At 42.3% G+C, this 17639-nt stretch overlaps 2 protein-coding genes across 3 annotated transcripts; both read left to right on the top strand.

Annotated features, from left to right (window-relative positions):
* Nucleotides 1-151: 151 nt before the first annotated feature.
* LOC117210276 lies at nt 152-2802 on the top strand. Its single transcript, XM_033453127.1, has 4 exons — nt 152-743; nt 811-906; nt 1350-1600; nt 1992-2802. The coding sequence occupies exons 1-4, from the start codon at nt 498-500 to the stop codon at nt 2368-2370; spliced, it is 972 nt and encodes a 323-aa protein (XP_033309018.1). The 5' UTR covers nt 152-497; the 3' UTR covers nt 2371-2802.
* A 986-nt stretch (nt 2803-3788) lies between these two features.
* Nucleotides 3789-14593, top strand: LOC117210259 (sodium- and chloride-dependent GABA transporter 1-like). Of its 2 annotated transcripts, XM_033453086.1 has the most exons (11): nt 3789-4230; nt 7837-8142; nt 8790-8924; nt 8996-9124; nt 9215-9359; nt 9624-9995; nt 10606-10822; nt 11359-11511; nt 11587-11790; nt 12331-12501; nt 12986-13123. In XM_033453086.1, exons 2-11 carry the CDS (start codon nt 7842-7844, stop codon nt 13121-13123), a joined length of 1965 nt encoding a protein of 654 aa, XP_033308977.1. In that variant the 5' UTR covers nt 3789-4230; nt 7837-7841. The 2 variants fall into 2 exon arrangements, with proteins under 2 accessions (XP_033308977.1, XP_033308976.1); XM_033453085.1 differs by lacking the exon at nt 3789-4230 and having other exon boundaries at nt 7842-8142; nt 12986-14593.
* Nucleotides 14594-17639: the final 3046 nt, after the last annotated feature.

The following is a 17639-nucleotide window of genomic DNA, read 5'->3' as shown; positions in this document are numbered from 1 at the left end:
TAAACAGAAGAATAGGCAATTTTACGTATCATCATAATATAAGTAAAATAAAATGGATCACACGTAATCCAACGTATTAATATAAAACAAGAAATATCGCGCATCTATTATTTGCTCATAAAACGAAAGAAACTTTTTGGACCACCTAATATTTAGCTAATAAGAACTCGATATTTGACGATTATACTCGATCCTCTAATGACGCGAAGGGTTACTCCGTACCATATTGCCTCTTAATCCTCGGAAACCTCGTTTTCTCACCCCGAAAAACGCCACTCTGTTATCGTTGTCCGCGACCATTGCTTTCGTCGAAACCTCGATCGCTATCACGGATCCTACCGATCAAGAGCGAAGAGGGGAGAAATAGAGGAAGATCGGCGACGCGGTTCATTTCGACCGCAACGTCACGTTTCTATCGTCGAAAACTCTAACCATCGTGGTCGATGTTGGCGTGAATAAATAGCCAGTGACCAGGCTGGTGCACAGCCTCCGCAGCGATGTCCTGTTTGACCGCTCTCGATTCGCAGATCGTTTCCCTGCTCTCCGTGCCGCACGAGATCCTCTTCCTGCAGCACAAGGTCTTTCGAGAGTATGCCAAGATCGCCGTTGGCCCGGACTTCATCCACACCTTGCCCTCGTTTTTAATTCTGACCTCTATGGCGATCGTTCTGTGGAGGAATCCACCCTGTTGCAACGGGTTAGCTGAAAGCGTAGCCTCGACGATGGTGTACAAAGGTCTTCAGGTATCGTCGTATCGCGTAGTTTCGGATAGTCCGTGCAAGATAACGTTACACGTGTTTCTGATTGAAGCTGCTGGTCAGCTGGGTCGTCGCTATCGCGGTTTTCTGGCTCTGGCTCATGATGCAGAGGCTGCTCTACTGCTGCGTCTGGACGTCTTGGGGTTACGTAAGTTACGAAAGCTTTGCGTAACCTATTCGATCGCTGCGTTCGTGGCCTTCGAGGGCCACGAGGTTGCTCGCCATTTTACGGTGTTTTCCGTGCAACGTAATCCGCATCCAGTTATTCGGGGAATTCGTCGAGTAATTTAACGTGAAGTTTGACACGACGTATTTATATGAAAGGATGCGTGAAAAGATAAGGAATCATCGAATGAAGAAATTATGGTATCTAAGTATGGTATGGTTTTGGTCCGACAGCTGCGATACATTGAAACGTATACTAACGTCGTCTAAATTATTTACACTGTTGCAAACAGCCATATTTATCAAGACTGTCGCATTCAAAAAGAGTTCAGAAAACAAGCGATGTATAATTCTTCGTTGACGAATTTCTCGTATATCGACTGTTTGCTATATGTTTTCTAATTAGAAAGGGTTTGTTCCGTTCAGGAATCCGAATATCGAGACGTCTCCTACCAGTGGTGGCAACAAGTTTGGTCATCCTATTATCCTCCGCCGTTGCGACCGCCAGCGATGTCAGCTGGTTTGATCAGCTGGTTGATATCGATGTCGATCGCCACAACTGTCTTAGGCTGCGCGATTTCCGCGAATCGAGTGTGGAACTTGGTCACGGAATCTATGGCTGGAGCAAAGGACGCGCTCGTGATGGTGAAACGTTACGCAAAGTCATGCTTCAAGAGGTTGGTATAACGTCATAAACTAGCTGCCATAAACGTATGAAGGCACCAAATTGAGTTTCACGTGTCATGCATAAATTGCGCAATAATTCGCTGAATTCAAAAGTATCTCGCTGCAATGTCAACGGAACCGACTGGTTCGTTAAACGAACATCTTCAAACAACCATTAATTCAACTGCGATCGCGAATTTTAGTAGACGCGTTCAAACTGTAATTCCTACATCTCGTACGTTTTCAAACAAACGCTTGTAAAGTTAAATACGAATAATCCCAATAATTTCACGTTGCTGCTCTTCGTTGTTGAATCGTGTTTGTTTGATCAAAAACGATATCCGCTCGATATAATCCGCGTGGATCCTAACCTTAAGAATTCCATCTGCCACTTGAATCCAGTATCGTAACGTGCGTACTGCAACCACACTGGCCGCAACAAGAGCCCCTGCTAATCGAGAAGAAGATGAACGCGCCGATGAACGACAGCGAGGCCAGCTCCATCTGCGACGAGTGCCGATCCGAGATCTCGAGCGACCTGATCAACGAATCTCGAAGAGAAATCCTGCCGATATCCTACGGCACGAACTGGATGCCAAAGCCGAGTTTCTCCGGCTACAAGGACGCTCAGAGGAAAGCGTCCATGAAGTCTCTGCACACGGTAGCCGTGGTGAACGACATCCAGGACTCTGACGACCTATCGCCCCGACAATTACGTTACAAACGCGGATGTCACACGGTGATACCTAACAACTCGAGCGACCAGTCGAGCGGCTGCTGACGAGCGGACGACTAAGCTGCGCGTCGTTGAATGGCCAACGTTAAAGGTGCTGTTGTACGATAAACGGCGTTGCTAAACGAGATCCGATATTCTGGCTGGCAATGGAAAATTTTGACCGATTTTCTGGGTCGCTGTTGCTCGGACGGGAGCCTGAATATAGAAATTGATTTTTATACGCGACACGCGAAGATTAACAACGACGTACCAATGACGAGTAAATCGGAATGTTTATGAGCGCATTGCGTGCTCAGGATGGATTCGACTGGCGACAGGTCCGAGAGACGTGGTACAAATTGGGTCGCTACGCGTGTTCTTCCAATGACACGCCGAACGACCCGGCTCCAAGGGTATAAATAAAGGGGAAGTTCGATAGACGTTCGTGGCTGTGGGGTAGGAAATGGACAAGTTCAGTTGCAAGGACACCGATGGTCGTATATTTTTTAATACAGACGGGGAAGGATAGCACAGTGTTTACCGATGAACTATCCTTGGTCGACGACGTATTATATTTTTTTTTTTAAAGGCCACAGAAAAATTCAAAAGCTTTTAGAAACTATATAATATAGTGCTCGTTTGATCTTTCCTATCTATGGTAGGAACGATTAGATAGAACGATGTAGGTGTAAAATATTATAAAAACTATTGTATTGTACCATAAAAATTATACGCCTACGTATTTTTCCATAATCTTGATGCTCTTTTTTATTGCCTGGTTAAGTCTCTAAGATGTACAGACGTATCTCTCTAATATCGAAGAATGTACAGTGTACAATCTAAGGTTTTATACTCATCAGAAAGATATACACGTAGTTCGTGTTGTTCGATGGTGCCTACGCACGAAGTCTAATGCTGCGATACAGTGCGTTCTGGCAAATGGAATATCCGGAAAACAACGTATATATAATTATATATACGTTTAATCGTTCTGACGTATTTGTCCTGCATTAAACCTGACCTATCCTACACGAATTCTTCTTCTTAGCCTATGAAAAGTCTCTCTGCGATATCGTGCTGCTTGTCAAAATGAGAAAATCAACGAATCTTACTCTGCAAACTCAAATTCCGCTGAACGCAATTAAAGAACCACGTTCTTACGTACCGCGAGTATTCCGCACATTTTGGCGCATTTCAATTTCTCCGCAGTCTACTGATCCACGTTCTTTCCATCCGATGTTCAACTGCAAACGATCAGACCGCGCGTAAATGCATAAAGCCGAAAGCCACCCCTACGTAATTTCGACGTACACGTCGAACATGTATCATCTATGATGTGTTCTCGCCACCCAGTTTGATTATTTACCGAATCTAAGGGTCCTGGGGGCTCAAAGCCCAGGGACAGCTTTGTTCCAGGCTTCTGGAGGGGGTGTTCGCGGCCGCGCATGCGTTTCAAAGGGATAACACTCCCCGTCTTGCGGCAAAGCATTATTCCGTAACGACATCCCTCGCAGGGTAGGTCGACACGAGGCACACTCTCCACGATCTGACACGTAATAAAACCAGTTTCCAGACGAAAGTGCGTCGTTCGCGTCGGTTGTCGTCTGTACGAACGATTTCGATCGGAAGCATCAACATCGGATAAACTAGATTTTGAGTAGTTGGACTCTCGCGGACAGGAAGACGAGGAGAAACTGTGGTCCACGACGCTGAGAGATCGGGCGTGAACGGATTGTTTTTCTCTGGGGACGTCGTACTCCGCTGCCGGAAGGGGCTGCCGAGCATCGAGCAATGTAAACGATCGATTGGAAGACGAATAATTCGAAGAATATACGAGCTACGGAAGCTTAGGTGCGTTGCGAAGAAATTTCAGCCGAATCGAAAATCGTGGATCTCGTGGTTACCCTGAGATCTCGCAGCCTTCAGGTAAGATAAGTTGGAGCATCTTGTCTAATCTAATCTAATTTGCTAATACCGTAATTCGCCAAGAAACGCGCGAGCCTCGTATCGTTTTTACCATCTGCGCGAACAGATCTGTCTCTCCAGGTTCGTACGTCTTTCTTTTCAATCCTCCTCCCCGCTAACATCGTTTTTCAATAACGACGCGAAGACCGTGCCAATTATTCTGCCATGAGAATCAAGCGAATCTACGATTACAACGTCGCAGATTACACCATCCCTCGCTGATCCAATACACGATGTAAACAGGAATAGCAACAGCTGTAAAAAACAGCAGAGAATTTTGCAAAGAAACGAGCAGTTAGAAGAATATACAAATCCACGTGTACGGCGTAACGTGACACGAAGCTGTTATTGATTTTGCGTTCAGCATCCGTAGCGCGCGCACGAGTATTTGTATACAAGCAGACTCGACCGCGCGTGTACGCACACGTGTACCGATCTCACGCGCACACTTACACCGTACGTATGGTACAGCGTAGAAACACGCGTGACCACACGAATACAAATAGTTGCGCCTGTAGGACACACGGATGCGGGACACGTGTACATTTTCCCTATGCAGTTCCAGTTTGCTCATTTTGAATCGGCTGGGTGGTAATAGGGGTAGCGGGACGCGCGTCACGCAGGAATCAACCCTTTCGAGGAAAGGGGGCGGGTTTTCATTGAGCCGGAGCCGGTTATCGCGACTATCGTGCGACAGATCGCATTAGAAATAATCCTCTGAGATCGTAGACGATATACGGTCCAAGGGAAATTGACGAGAGAAATCGATCCACTCGTCGAATTTACAGTTTCGTTGGTTTTATTTCATTTCGTCGTAATCGTCTGGTGGGTGTTTTTATTGATACTTTCGTGTCATACGACACCGCTGTGTTTGACGTAGCGAAGCGTACTTTGCGCGTATCGAAGGGTTGGATATCAATTCCTAAGGGATGAGCAGTATATCGAGAACTGGATATCAAGGGATGGAGTAGCTGTTGTCATTAGCGAAGCAAATATTAATCGAGGGATTATAGATATTTTTTCACCACTGTGTATATAGGAATACGAACGATTCGTACGCAAAATTTGTCTTGGCTGAACGTCATCCGCCAAGAGCATCATCGTCGATGTATGACGCCATCGATTCAGCGCGAGATCCCGGACTTCTTGTTCGATCAGGTTTCATTGAAAATTACCTACGAACGTTCTAACGACACACGACATTCCAATTTAGTTACATTCATCGAATATCGTTGTAATTATAGCGGCAAACTATCGCGAAGGATTTTGAGGAACTGAATCAACGACCTACGTACAATCTCGTTAGTGGAAATAATTTCGAGTACGAACATGGAAACGCTGAGATTTGAATTTTATCGCTGAACCGAGCTATAATTCGCGCTTCGTCATTGCCAATTTGGTACGTTCGTCTGGCTGCATAAGTTTCATTCCCATCGACTGGACATGTGAGTGAAATGCCATTTAATGAGAATAAAGGTTACGCGTGACAGTGATAGAGTCGTAAATTGAGAGGTTTATCGGAATAGACGTTTATAAACGTTGCATGCAACGTCGAAACACAAAATTCGATGTCGCGTGTGCTGAATCAGACGGATGGTAATTAAATCTATTATTTACGTATGTAGCTACGTGCTGCTTTTGCTCGCGGCCAAGCAACGTGCAATATCTTGAACAGTGTACACGATTCGTCCACGATACAGTTCGATTAACTTAATGAATTCTTTTCAGAGATTTACAAGCCTGAAATAAACGTTGTTCCATTGAATCTTCGTTTCTATATCTTCTTTTTACGTCTAAAAATACGTATGTCTCGCGCGGCATTTAAATCCATGTACGATATCATTTGATCGACTTTTCGTTCTTATTGAACCCTTAATCAATCCTTATCGGTTAAATCGGATACATATAAGTGTATAGCCGATATTCTTACATTTACGTTTCTATAGATGCACAGGAGATTCAGCTCGCAACATTTATACGCGTTTCGTACAACGCAAACAGGCGATATCGATTAAATGAAACCTTATTAACATATCGTTACTTTTTACACTAAGTGAAACGCGTTATAAACGCGAGTTTTAGTCTCTAGCGTACTGAGTTGTACAGCGTATCTACGTCGCGATACACAAGGTGATGCAATAATCTTTACTTATTTGCTCGTGCTTGCGACCGCTGTTGAAACGTGCAACGACGTAGGTAGATCGGAATCAAAGCTTTTAATGTCGATTTCGATGCGAAAGTAAATGTAAATCCGCGCGAGCGAGAGTACGCGTCCTAGAAAATTGACCAAGCTTTTTACGCTGCTCACGTATTCTTCGGAAATCACGCGTCGTTTCGCAAGCTTCCTTTATTTATTCATAGGATAATAAACATCGATTCCGCGTTAAACCATAAGAACACGAGTGCCCATTAGCTTCGATTTCTAGGAAACGACGCGACGCAGTAACCAGATAACGCTGCGTTGTTTATCGACTGGAAATCGACTTTCGCTGGTTGACGAGAAAATTGTATGGATTATGCGGCCAAACTGACAGAACGTTACAATGTTTGCGTTGCGAATTGATCTACTACGTACGTTTGCATCCTGTAAACGATAAATGTTGAAACGTTCGAATTCTAACGTCTGTTTACGGAAGGTAGACTAGACGAAATTCGTTTAAGCAAATATAACAAATTTTATGTCTCATTTAGAGGGAACGATATCAGAGAACGAAAATATTCTTCACGCTGGAATTATCGATCGGTCGAAATAGCTCGGATTTTCGCTTTTATAGTTAAGAACGAACAAGCGTTTCTGGTATTATCGATGTCTATTTTCACAGGAACAGAATCGTAATCGTACGTATGCCTATTTACTTTCATCGTATTTTAACTCCTTAACCTACAACTACGGGCATAGCCCGTAGTACGATGATCGGGCCAAATATAATATATAATAGCTTGTTTAGGTTTACGGCCCAAAATTCTCGAACGTAAATCGTAGCTTAAGGGGTTAATTAACTATGCAGAAGATATTTTAGTACGCGTTGAAGTCGCCAGTTGCAGCTTTAAATTTCTATCATAATGCAGGAGAACGAACGAAAGGAGATAGCGGGGAAATACGAATTAAAGTCGGTCGAAGCGCAGAAACCGTTGCATTTTTAGTTAAAAAGAAGGATCGTTCGTTGCAAAAACTCGAGGACAGCGAAAGACGTTTGACGCGAAGTAAAAAGAACGTCAGAGAATCGTGAAACCGTATACCACCCACGCGCAACCTACCCTCGCGGAAACCGCGGAATTCGAAGCTGTAACTAAAAAAGCGATTACGTGTAGCAGCAATTACCGGAGAACGGCCACGAAGTAATCTCCAGGCGAAACTAACCTCGATTATGTCTCATAACTCGCGTGTTTCACTATTGTCGCGTGTCACTCTCGACGAAGATGGCTCGGCACGTGCAGGACACTTTTACGTAATCTCAGCCGCAATCACGATCAATTACGCGGAATTAGTCTGCTGCTGTCGGTCTCCTGAACCACGTTCAAGGTCACGAGCATGCAAAACGACAAAGACGTATCGCGTGATTTCAGGAATTATGGCGGAGAAGATGTATTATTGGGGAGAGCAGAAAGATCAGGTCGATCCGGAGCAGACGTTCATAGAGTTCAAGGCGAAATCGGTTGGCTCGAGTAGACGACGAGATTCGAGTCACGGTGCGCCAAAGACGATCGTTTCCGTGCCGCAGAACAGGGCGACGGAAGTGGAGGACCGAGAAGAGGACGCGGAACGCGGAGGCTGGGACAACAAGCTGGACTTTTTGTTCTCCTGTATCAGCGTTTCCGTGGGACTTGGAAACGTGTGGAGGTTTCCGTATCTGTGTTACAAAAATGGCGGAGGTGAGTGTGAGAATTACCATAGCTTATAGAACTCGGCCGTTTGAGTCACGTTAGAGCATTGCGTAAATGTCAAAGGCGAAAGCTCGTTGGTCTGAAAAACGTCGAGTCCGCCTCTCGTTGTAACAACGTCGCGTCGGCGTTGCTTTTCCGTATTTGCGGGGGTTCGTTCATATCGGGTGGGTGGAAGAATTTTTACTCGTAGAATCTATCGCTAGTATGGCTAGTAGCTTGGTGCAATTTCAACTTTTAATCGATGCTCGTCATTTTCGTAATATTCGAACGATCGTATAGATATGCAAATGATATAGTTGAGAACGCCGAGGGGACAAGGTCGAGGAAACGACTCGATCGAACTCACATTCGAGAAGATTACGAAATATGGTTATCCATGTGGAATCACGAGATTCGATCTTATGAAATTCCATGAATTATCTAGCATCTGCGATTTCCTGAAAGTGGGACAAAGCGCGATCGGGCGTATCGGTGAACGCATCGTGTTCCTAACGAGCAACGACGATTCACCTTTAACAATGACATATCGCGTCGGTAGTCGCGTATTCCGCATTGCTCTATCGATCAAGCAAATGCCGATTCAACTTCAACTACAAATTCAAATTCAAAGCTTTAAGTTGAAACGCAAATTCTAGGTGCTTTCCTAATCACGTACGGAATTGCCATGTTGTTTTGTGGCATTCCGATATTTTTCCAAGAGGTGGCCATTGGCCAGTACCTCGGGGCAGGCGGGATGACTCTGGTAGGACAGTTGTGTCCTCTGCTGCAAGGTATTCTAAGATAAAATCACTTTTTTCTAACAGGCATCTTTCATTTTCATTCGAAAGATACTTTCGTTTAGGAGTCGGATACGCTACGATGACTATCGTGTTCTTTCTGGACGTGTATTACTGCATAATCATCGCTTGGACGCTTTTCTATCTCATAAGCACCTTCGCCAACATACCGAGCGTACCCTGGAGGGGTTGTGGTTGGTTAAACGATTAATAGCAATGGAATTTTTTACTCTTTCGAAAAAATTATTATTTACGTTTCTATGTATTCCAACGATATTTTATAGAAAATTGGTGGAACACGGAAAATTGTTCCGACGGCCTGAGAAAGATCGACGAATCGTCCGATAGCTCGAACACCACGAATTCCACCTACGACAACTATACTCGAGCTGTTCCTCATCATACTACTCCGGTAGAGGAGTACTGGGAGTAAGCGAACTTTCGTAAATTGAAATCTACTAATCTGTTCGAGTAAAACATTCGATATGTAACGTTAGAAAAGATCAAACAGATCCACGAAAACATTTTTACGGCACGAAATTTACTTACTTAATGATGATAACAGTTTTTCATTTTCTCGAAAAATCTATCGACCGCAACGATTGGAATAAAGTGTGAGATTGTAGCGTAATAATCGTCGAAGGGTGTGAAACAACGACATATATGAATCTATGGCGTGTTCGACGATTTTAGACGAAGAGTTCTTGGCATCACTTCCGGTATCGAGAACATCGGTGGCATGCAATGGGAGCTGTTGGGTTCTCTGATCGTCGGCTGGCTGCTCGTTTACTTTATCATCCGACGGGGTCTGCATCAGAGCGGTAAGATCATCTGGTTTTCAGCCTTGTTCCCCTACGTGGTGCTTTTCATTCTTTTGGGAAGAGCGGTGACATTGGACGGCAGCTACGACGGCTTGCTGTACTACGTCACGCCGAGATGGTACGAATTGCTATCGCCTGGCCCGTGGATCGACGGCGCCACGCAAATTTTCTTCGCCTACAGTATCGGCACCGGGGCTCTGCCTGCTCTCGGATCGTACAACAAGTTCCACCACAATTGTTACAAGTAAGCGTCGCCACTCTTTATCTTATGGTAATTTTCTTGAGAATTGTGGATCTTTGAAGCCGAAATAATGTTATAGGAACACTAAATTTATACCGAGGATTAATATTAAAATAGTAGTATATTTATTTCATGGACGATTTCCTCTATATTCATCGATACACACTTGCACGCGTCTCAGCACTTTCCTCTATACCCGACTGTTAACCGACTGACTAGTTTACACACACTGATATTCACATACGAGTATCTCTACTACGCATTTAACCCAGTCCAGCACAGAAAATTATACATATCTCAACAAATTTATTTCTCACTGATTCGGCGATTGTCTCGGCGACTAACGGCCAGTTCAGAATTTTTCTCGCGAACTTCTACGTTCCGTGCAACTAAATTCATTGTCGCCGAATCGATATTTCCGAATCGAACGTTTCGCCACAAAAGGCAATACATTTTAACCGATAGTAGCGACATTATGGAAAATTCGTTTGATTTTCCCTTCTGGTTTTTATCGTCACAAAGTAAAATAAATAAAAAAAAGAACGCAAATTACGAAAGAAATCTAAGAAATGTCGATCGCTGGACGTACTGAATGACGCGGATTTCGTTTCAGAGACGCGCTGATCACGTGCATAGTCAACACGTTAACCTGCTTACTGGCTGGTTGCGTCACTTTCTCTATCTTGGGTCACATCGCTTTGGAGCAAGGCACTCAAGTGTCGGAAGTGGTCAAAAGCGGGCCAGGACTGGTGTTCCTCACTTATCCAGAGGTGGTTTTGAAGTTGCCCGGTGCCTCGATGTGGGCCATCATCTTCTTCGTCATGCTACTTGTAAGACACACTCGACTTAGCTAAACGACCGCACTCCGCTTCTTCTATGATCAATGTCTGTTTATCGGAATCGATTACATTCTATGCACTACTTTAGCGTGAATCTAGGTCCTCGAGTTCGACTCGTTTCGTCGTTCCAGCCGCTTTCATTTTCGAACGCGATTAAAGTCCGCTTTTCTTTTCTTCCGCGATAATTATAGTTTTATGTTAATCTATCGTTGAAGTTGATTTAACTCCATCGTCTTTTTAAATGGAAGACGTATTTCTTTTATATATGTACACACACTATCTTTGAGTATAAATATCATCCGTTGTGTGTCTCTTTTCGGACGAATAATTTTCCAACTGGCGATGAAATCAGGTCGAATCGCAGGACATCGCAAGATGCGTGTTTCACGAGTTTTGAGTCAATCGTTGCCGCGTCGTTCGATCAATGAGCTCGGCCAGCAGAGGATCATAGATCAGCCATTTATTAGCTAGTTAGTCGCATCCGAGAACACGGCGAAAACAACATGGTTTTCCATTTTCTCTGACAGATACTGGGCATCGATAGCGAATTCTGTATCGTGGAATCCTTCATCACTGGAGTCGTTGACAACTGGCCGGAACTTCTTCGTCCCCATAGGAAGAAGTTCACCGTCGCAATCTGCAGTCTCATGTTCCTCTTGGGTCTTCCCATGGTGACCAACGTTAGCATCGCTCGACTATTTCTCAAATTTCTCCTCGAAAAGGGCAAATATTTGGAAAATTCTTTATCATTTCAGGGTGGAGTCTACATATTCCAATTGATGGACTTCTATTCGGCGAGTGGAATGTCGATTTTGTGGGTCTGCTTCTTCCAAACGATCGCGATATCGTGGATCTTCGGCGCGAAGAAGTTCTGCGACTGTATTCATCAGATGATGGGCGTACGACTGAACAAATTTTGGTACATATGCTGGGTGGTGTTCGCGCCAGTGATCATGGCTGTGAGTATCGTGTTTGTATCAAGAAGAAAAATTTGCGAAACAGCACGAAAGATTCTCCTCTTTCGAACGGTTCTTCTTCGATCGTTCGAAGGTAGAAGAAAGCGACCGGACGCGAAGCGAAGATTGAATTTTCTCGTACGAACGTAGAACGATTTGAAAAGACCGATCTGCGAAAGATTCGACGAACGATCGTTAATTTCTCGCGTTCTGTCTACGAAGAACAGCCTGATCGATCGGATAGTAATCTTCTCGAAGGTGGATGACAGGGCTATTTATCTCGTCGTCCTCGCGCAATATCGCGCATTTCTATGCTCCATCGATTTTACGCTTAACGATCTCCTCTCAACATTGCAAACGTATCCCGATAAGATCGATTCGCGAGCGAAAATTAATTAAATAGTCGAGATTAATAGCTTCGTCCCTTGCTATCTATCTATATAACTGTGCGAGATTTGCGAGAAACGAAGCTGCTTCTACCGATCGATTTTCAAGTCGAGTAAACTCGAATTCGAAAATTTCTCAACGTTCCTTCTTTTCCAGTTCATCTTCGTGTTCCAATGCGTGCAGTACAAGCCCTTGAAATACGGGAACAGTTACGAGTATCCAACATGGGCGGAAATCGTGGGTGTCTGCCTCAGCTTGTCATCGATGATCTGGATACCGGGTTACGCTCTCTACTACGTCATCGTTACTCCGGGATCCATCAAGGAGGTGAAACATTAGTATTAGGTTGTCCGGAAAGTGTCTTTCTTTCGCAAACGTGTTTTGTACAACAGTGCAGCTACGTACAAACGTGAAACCAAGTCTGCGAAATAAAACGAAAACGTTGCGCGTCTATTATTTCCTCGTAAAACGGAAGAAACTTTTCGGACAAGCTAATATATTCTAGGCAAACGTATCGATCTTTGTCGTTGGAGATAAAATTCTTTTATTCGATGGAATCTTTCTCGACATTGAACGAAAGTGAAATAAGTCGAGAACATAGAAAACACGAGCAACGTTTAACATTCGGAAACGCAAATTTCTCTCCAGATTCGTTACAAATCTCTTATACCGTTTCGATCAAACTACGTAGTTTGTGATTGGTATCGTTGTTAAAAGTTGTAATCGGTTTCGTTCGCCATTCTTTTATTCAACTTCTAGCGATTTGAAGATCCGTTTTCGAGAGTAAACACATGCACGTGATAATTTTCAGAATATCCTGAAAGGTTTGAAGCCGAACTTAAAGACGCATCCGAAGTTACCGAAGGGCGAGAAATCAGCGGTGATACCAATGTCAGAGAGCAGCGCCGGATTAATCACCAAGAACAATAGTTTCCTAAGTCAAACATGATCGCCGTAAACGGCTTTCTTATACCCTGTCATAGGTTGTAATTACCGTAAGTGTAGTATTTTTAACAGAATTTCAAAATCGAAGTATGTGTCGAACACGCAGAGCAGCTCGACTTAGTCTCGCGGTTTAATTGGACAAACTGTTGGAAGATATCCGCAGACCGATCGACGTTAAGAAAATTACTACGACGACAGTGCACGGTAGAGCGAGCGTAATTAGAGCGAGCGTAATTCGAGCGACTGCTGCAATCAAAATACTGGCCTCGTTCCTTCTACATGATATATTTAAACGATACTGATACCACGTAAAAAGAAGAGTTATTTAGAAAAATGAGAGAGAGAGAGTGTGTGAGAGAGAGAGAGAGAGAGAGCGAAGAAAAGTTGAACACAAAATCTAAAGTATATTACGATAGTAGCAGATATCGTTAGTTTTCCAAGATAAGTCGAAGAGGTGTGTATATTTTTCTATCGCGATTAAAAATCGCGATGCTCCCACGAACGATTATTAAACGCGAGAAACGTAATTTAGTTGATAGTCTGGTACTTTTCTTTTTTCTTTTTTTTTTTCGAGAGAGCAAACGAGAGATTAAAAATAAAGCTTGAACCTTTGCCTTGTAATATGAAACTAGAGACAGGTTACGGATCATAACTGAAGTCCAACAAAAACAGATTTTACTTTTTTATTTTCTGTAACGTGGCTTAATCGAAACGCTAATTTTAACCTTAACTTTTCGAACTGAAAATTACGTAAGTGATTTGAATTAAAAAAAAAAAAAATGAAGATCGTAAGTCGTAATTACACTGATTTAAATAGCTACGAAAGGAAATGACAAGGCAAAGGGTTGATCAAACCGACGTGCAGAAAGAAACGTCGAGACGTGAAATAATTTTTGGAGGAGCAACTGTATTTTTATTCAGCGGACGAACGTTTTGAAACTTTGAAAATCGATTTGAAAGTCTCGATCATAAGATGAATTCTAATGATGATTACGAAAGAAATAGTTGGACGTGTCTCTCATAAAAAGATACGTGTTTTTTTTCTTTTTTTTTTTATTTAGATCGATCGATATTTGCGGATTTAAAACGTTCGTTTATTTTTTCTAAGATGTTGTTTAATACGCGAGTTTCGCTCAACGGAAGTTTTACGAGATTGAATTTGCGCGAACCGATTTCTACCGAAATTTCTACCAGCATTTTTATTAGTCGACGGACGCTTGTTTTTCGGAACGCACGAAGAAATTCTTGCGAATGACGCGGCTAGTCAGATCGTTAGAACAGTTGAAGATTAAATTACAGATAATAACATTTGTGCCTCAACGCTGACACCGTTGCGACCAGTTTTTTAAATGGAAAAAATTTTAACGACACGTTAGATCTATTGGAAAATTCTGCCGTCTTTCGTCTTTTTTACCCGAAACTTTCTTACGAATTTTACATATTCGAATCGATGTTAATTATAAAATGTTAGCTACCTCTGACAAATTTATTTCTACACGTTTTCCTTCTACGTTCTGATTAAAATCGATAAAGGCAAGTTTGTGATATATCGTACCATAAAAACGAGACAGAATTTTTCCACGGAGATTCCACGAAAAGAGGATTTTTCTACTAAAACCGATCGAGTCGATCAGAGGAAAGAAACCGTTGGTACCGTAATCCCTAAAAGCTGTCGAGTTCGAAACAAACGATTACATTTACAGATTTCACGATCAATTCGTAGAAGGTCGACAACCGAGATTAATATTTAGTAAATGTTTGTTCGACGAAGATGTTCGAATTTAGGTGGAAACTCCTTGTTAGCTGATTCTTTTAACGAAGAAATCAAAGCTTTGTTTCGATCGCAGTGGTTTCGTACGAAGGTTCGTAATTCCAAGATATAAGTGTAAGATAAAAATATATATAAAACTAGTTTTATCGAAGGATATATATATATATATATATAGGGATTTATCGATATATGATCCTAAAGTTACTATAAGAGCTATTTCAATATTGATTATTCGAGACACTGTTACTTGCATTAATAGTATATTTTTTGCGAATGAAATTCGAACGACCAATTAACAGTATTCGAACAAACGAGAAAGAGTATAATATCGTTTCGAACGAACGACGAGTTTGAAAATATTATCGAAATCGATCTACAAATTTGTATATACAGAGTGGGTCAAACGTCGATCGTACGATACATACGTACACTTTCTTTTAATCCTGCATCGATCTATTTGTAGACTTGTTACACGACCTGTACTTATGGCTGCATTATTAAGTTTAATTTAAATAGAGCGTACAACATTTTCGAAATGAAGTTATCGGAAAGGTGAACGTTTAATAATAAATGTTTGAGTTGTTTACCCGTGCAATTTATGCATGCTCGCTTTAATAATTGTCAGCTATGAATATTCGATTCTATGTTTTCAGTTATGCAGTATCGGTTATAATTATTTAAATATGCTAAAATTAACTCGTCTAATCTGTTACCGAATTAGCTGCGAGTAATATTCGCTTTGTAGGACAAATGAAACGAATCGACGATGCTCGTACGGCATCGAACGAGCTAAATCGCGTGTCCCTGAATATTTTTTACCCAATTCAAGTCCAACCTTGCATTCGTCAAAGACACGATTAGATCGTTGACTCACGCTGTATATAAATAAAAAGTCAGGTTTTTAGCAAAACTGAATGTTTCAGGATTTATTTGGTTGGCGAACATGAGCAATAAAGATACTCGTAACGCAACGTTACAAGTTTGAAAACAGGCCTAAGTAATAGTTCTGTCGTTTAAATCGTTTACACGCTTTGCGCCCTATTTAAACGAGTTTTAACAGTTGTTGATGTTGTACGATATCGAGAGATCGTCCGAAAGCTTTATACGACGTTCGTTTATGTATATTTTATTGTCGCATTGTTACGCCGCGAGTGACGTTTTAATAGCGAGCTAAGGATACTGCAAGTCCACGTGGTTCAATATTTTCCACGATGACCGCGTGTTGTCATCGTTTCGTTACACCTATACTTTCGTACAGAAAGCTACGAAGCCGTTTATTTTTGCGATAGTTTGTGGACTGCGTGTATTTCTGTGTAAACTGAACGGATTAGACGCAGCAGGATGCGAACATACACCGCACATTTGTAGACGTTTCCCAGTATAAAACGACATATCGATCAATCGATAACGGATGAATCGTCGATTAAATTCACAATCTGAAAGATATAGGAGGGAAACGATAAAGATGACGCAGAAATTTTACGGCAAGAGGATATTTTTTCTAAAAATTGTCGAAATAATAATATCGCTGACGAAAGTCTTGGCGTATGTCCGAAATTAAAAATAAACAGGGACGCGTAAAGAATATTTCGAAGAGAAACGTTTCGATCGAACAGCTGGCATCAAACTATCGATCGATGCGTGGATTAGAAAGATTCTGGTGGTAAACGGAATTACAAGAGATTAATCGCAACGCGTCGAATCGCTCGACTCGGCAGACCATAAACAACGTAAATCAGCTTAAACGAAAACAATGGAGTATCGCGGGTTCATCGGAATTTAGTAGCGGCCCTCGTGCGTCTAATCTCGTTCATTGATCAACCGAACGATTAGCCGAGCATAGAGCAATTCACCGAGTGAATGACCGCTAATTACCGTCACGTTAATCAATATATGTACTTTTGATCGTTTCTCTACGGATTAAGCTGTACGCGATGCGTGACAAGTATTCCCATGCACGAATCAACAGCTGACATAGATATCCACGGTGCGTCGCAAACCGAATCCAAACGAGCAGAATCGTATCGCCTCGACGTCGATGTTTCGTTTCGCGCCAATACGTTTCGGCCGGTAAATGTCATACGCGCGCGTTTGTATACTATCGACGAAAAGTTTCAAAGCAGCAGGTCTTCTTTATTTTCTTTTATTTTATCTCTGTCACTTGTATCTATCGTAATCCTTGCCTTTCGGTTTAGGATGGTAACTTGCGGCTTACGTGGTATTTATTTATACCACTCGTTTATAAAGATATAAATTAACATTTTATTCGAATATATTGCAAAGAAATATATTCGCGGTATTGCCTCGTTGATCGATCGTATTGTATCCATCTATGTTACATACTTCGTCGTTTTATCTATTTACCGTAGCATATAGAATTAGCGATAAGTTACATTTGTGGTTAGCGCGAAGAACGCGTTCGGTTTATCGTGTTGTTTAACCTTTGCAGAGTCAAGTTGCTTCCAAACTTTCAGTGGGTAGTGTACGTAATCGTTTATAATAGGCTCGTTGCGCTGCGAACGATAGAATACGCCATGGAAGCTCGTATCAGCGTGCGAACTCGGTTAATTACCCAATGCGAATTAGCCGTTTCACAAAGGATAGGTTAAGCATCGAGGAGATTAAATGCGAAGGGGAACAACAACGCGCAGATATCATTTTAGCACAAGATGACTTCGTTCGCCATTTTTCTCAAATCCTTTCATCGCGTGCAAACATTTGTCTTTCGATGGTTTCGAGTATCGTTTCG

This window comes from Bombus bifarius, unplaced genomic scaffold, assembly GCF_011952205.1.
Source record: "Bombus bifarius isolate JDL3187 unplaced genomic scaffold, Bbif_JDL3187 scf7180000008199, whole genome shotgun sequence".
NCBI lineage: Eukaryota > Metazoa > Arthropoda > Insecta > Hymenoptera > Apidae > Bombus > Bombus bifarius.
The sequence above is the reverse complement of the archived record's forward strand: the minus strand, read 5'-3'. Positions and strand labels throughout refer to the sequence as shown.

Coding starts and splice junctions, on each gene's coding strand:
- LOC117210276 (XM_033453127.1), top strand. CDS start 498: ATGTCCTGTTTGACCGCTCTCGATTCGCAGATCGTTTCCCTGCTCTCC. Junction 744..810: donor TGGTGTACAAAGGTCTTCAG/GTATCGTCGTAT, acceptor TTCTGATTGAAG/CTGCTGGTCAGCTGGGTCGT. Junction 907..1,349: donor TCTGGACGTCTTGGGGTTAC/GTAAGTTACGAA, acceptor TGTTCCGTTCAG/GAATCCGAATATCGAGACGT.
- LOC117210259 (XM_033453085.1), top strand. CDS start 7,842: ATGGCGGAGAAGATGTATTATTGGGGAGAGCAGAAAGATCAGGTCGAT. Junction 8,143..8,789: donor GTGTTACAAAAATGGCGGAG/GTGAGTGTGAGA, acceptor CGCAAATTCTAG/GTGCTTTCCTAATCACGTAC. Junction 9,125..9,214: donor CGTACCCTGGAGGGGTTGTG/GTTGGTTAAACG, acceptor GATATTTTATAG/AAAATTGGTGGAACACGGAA.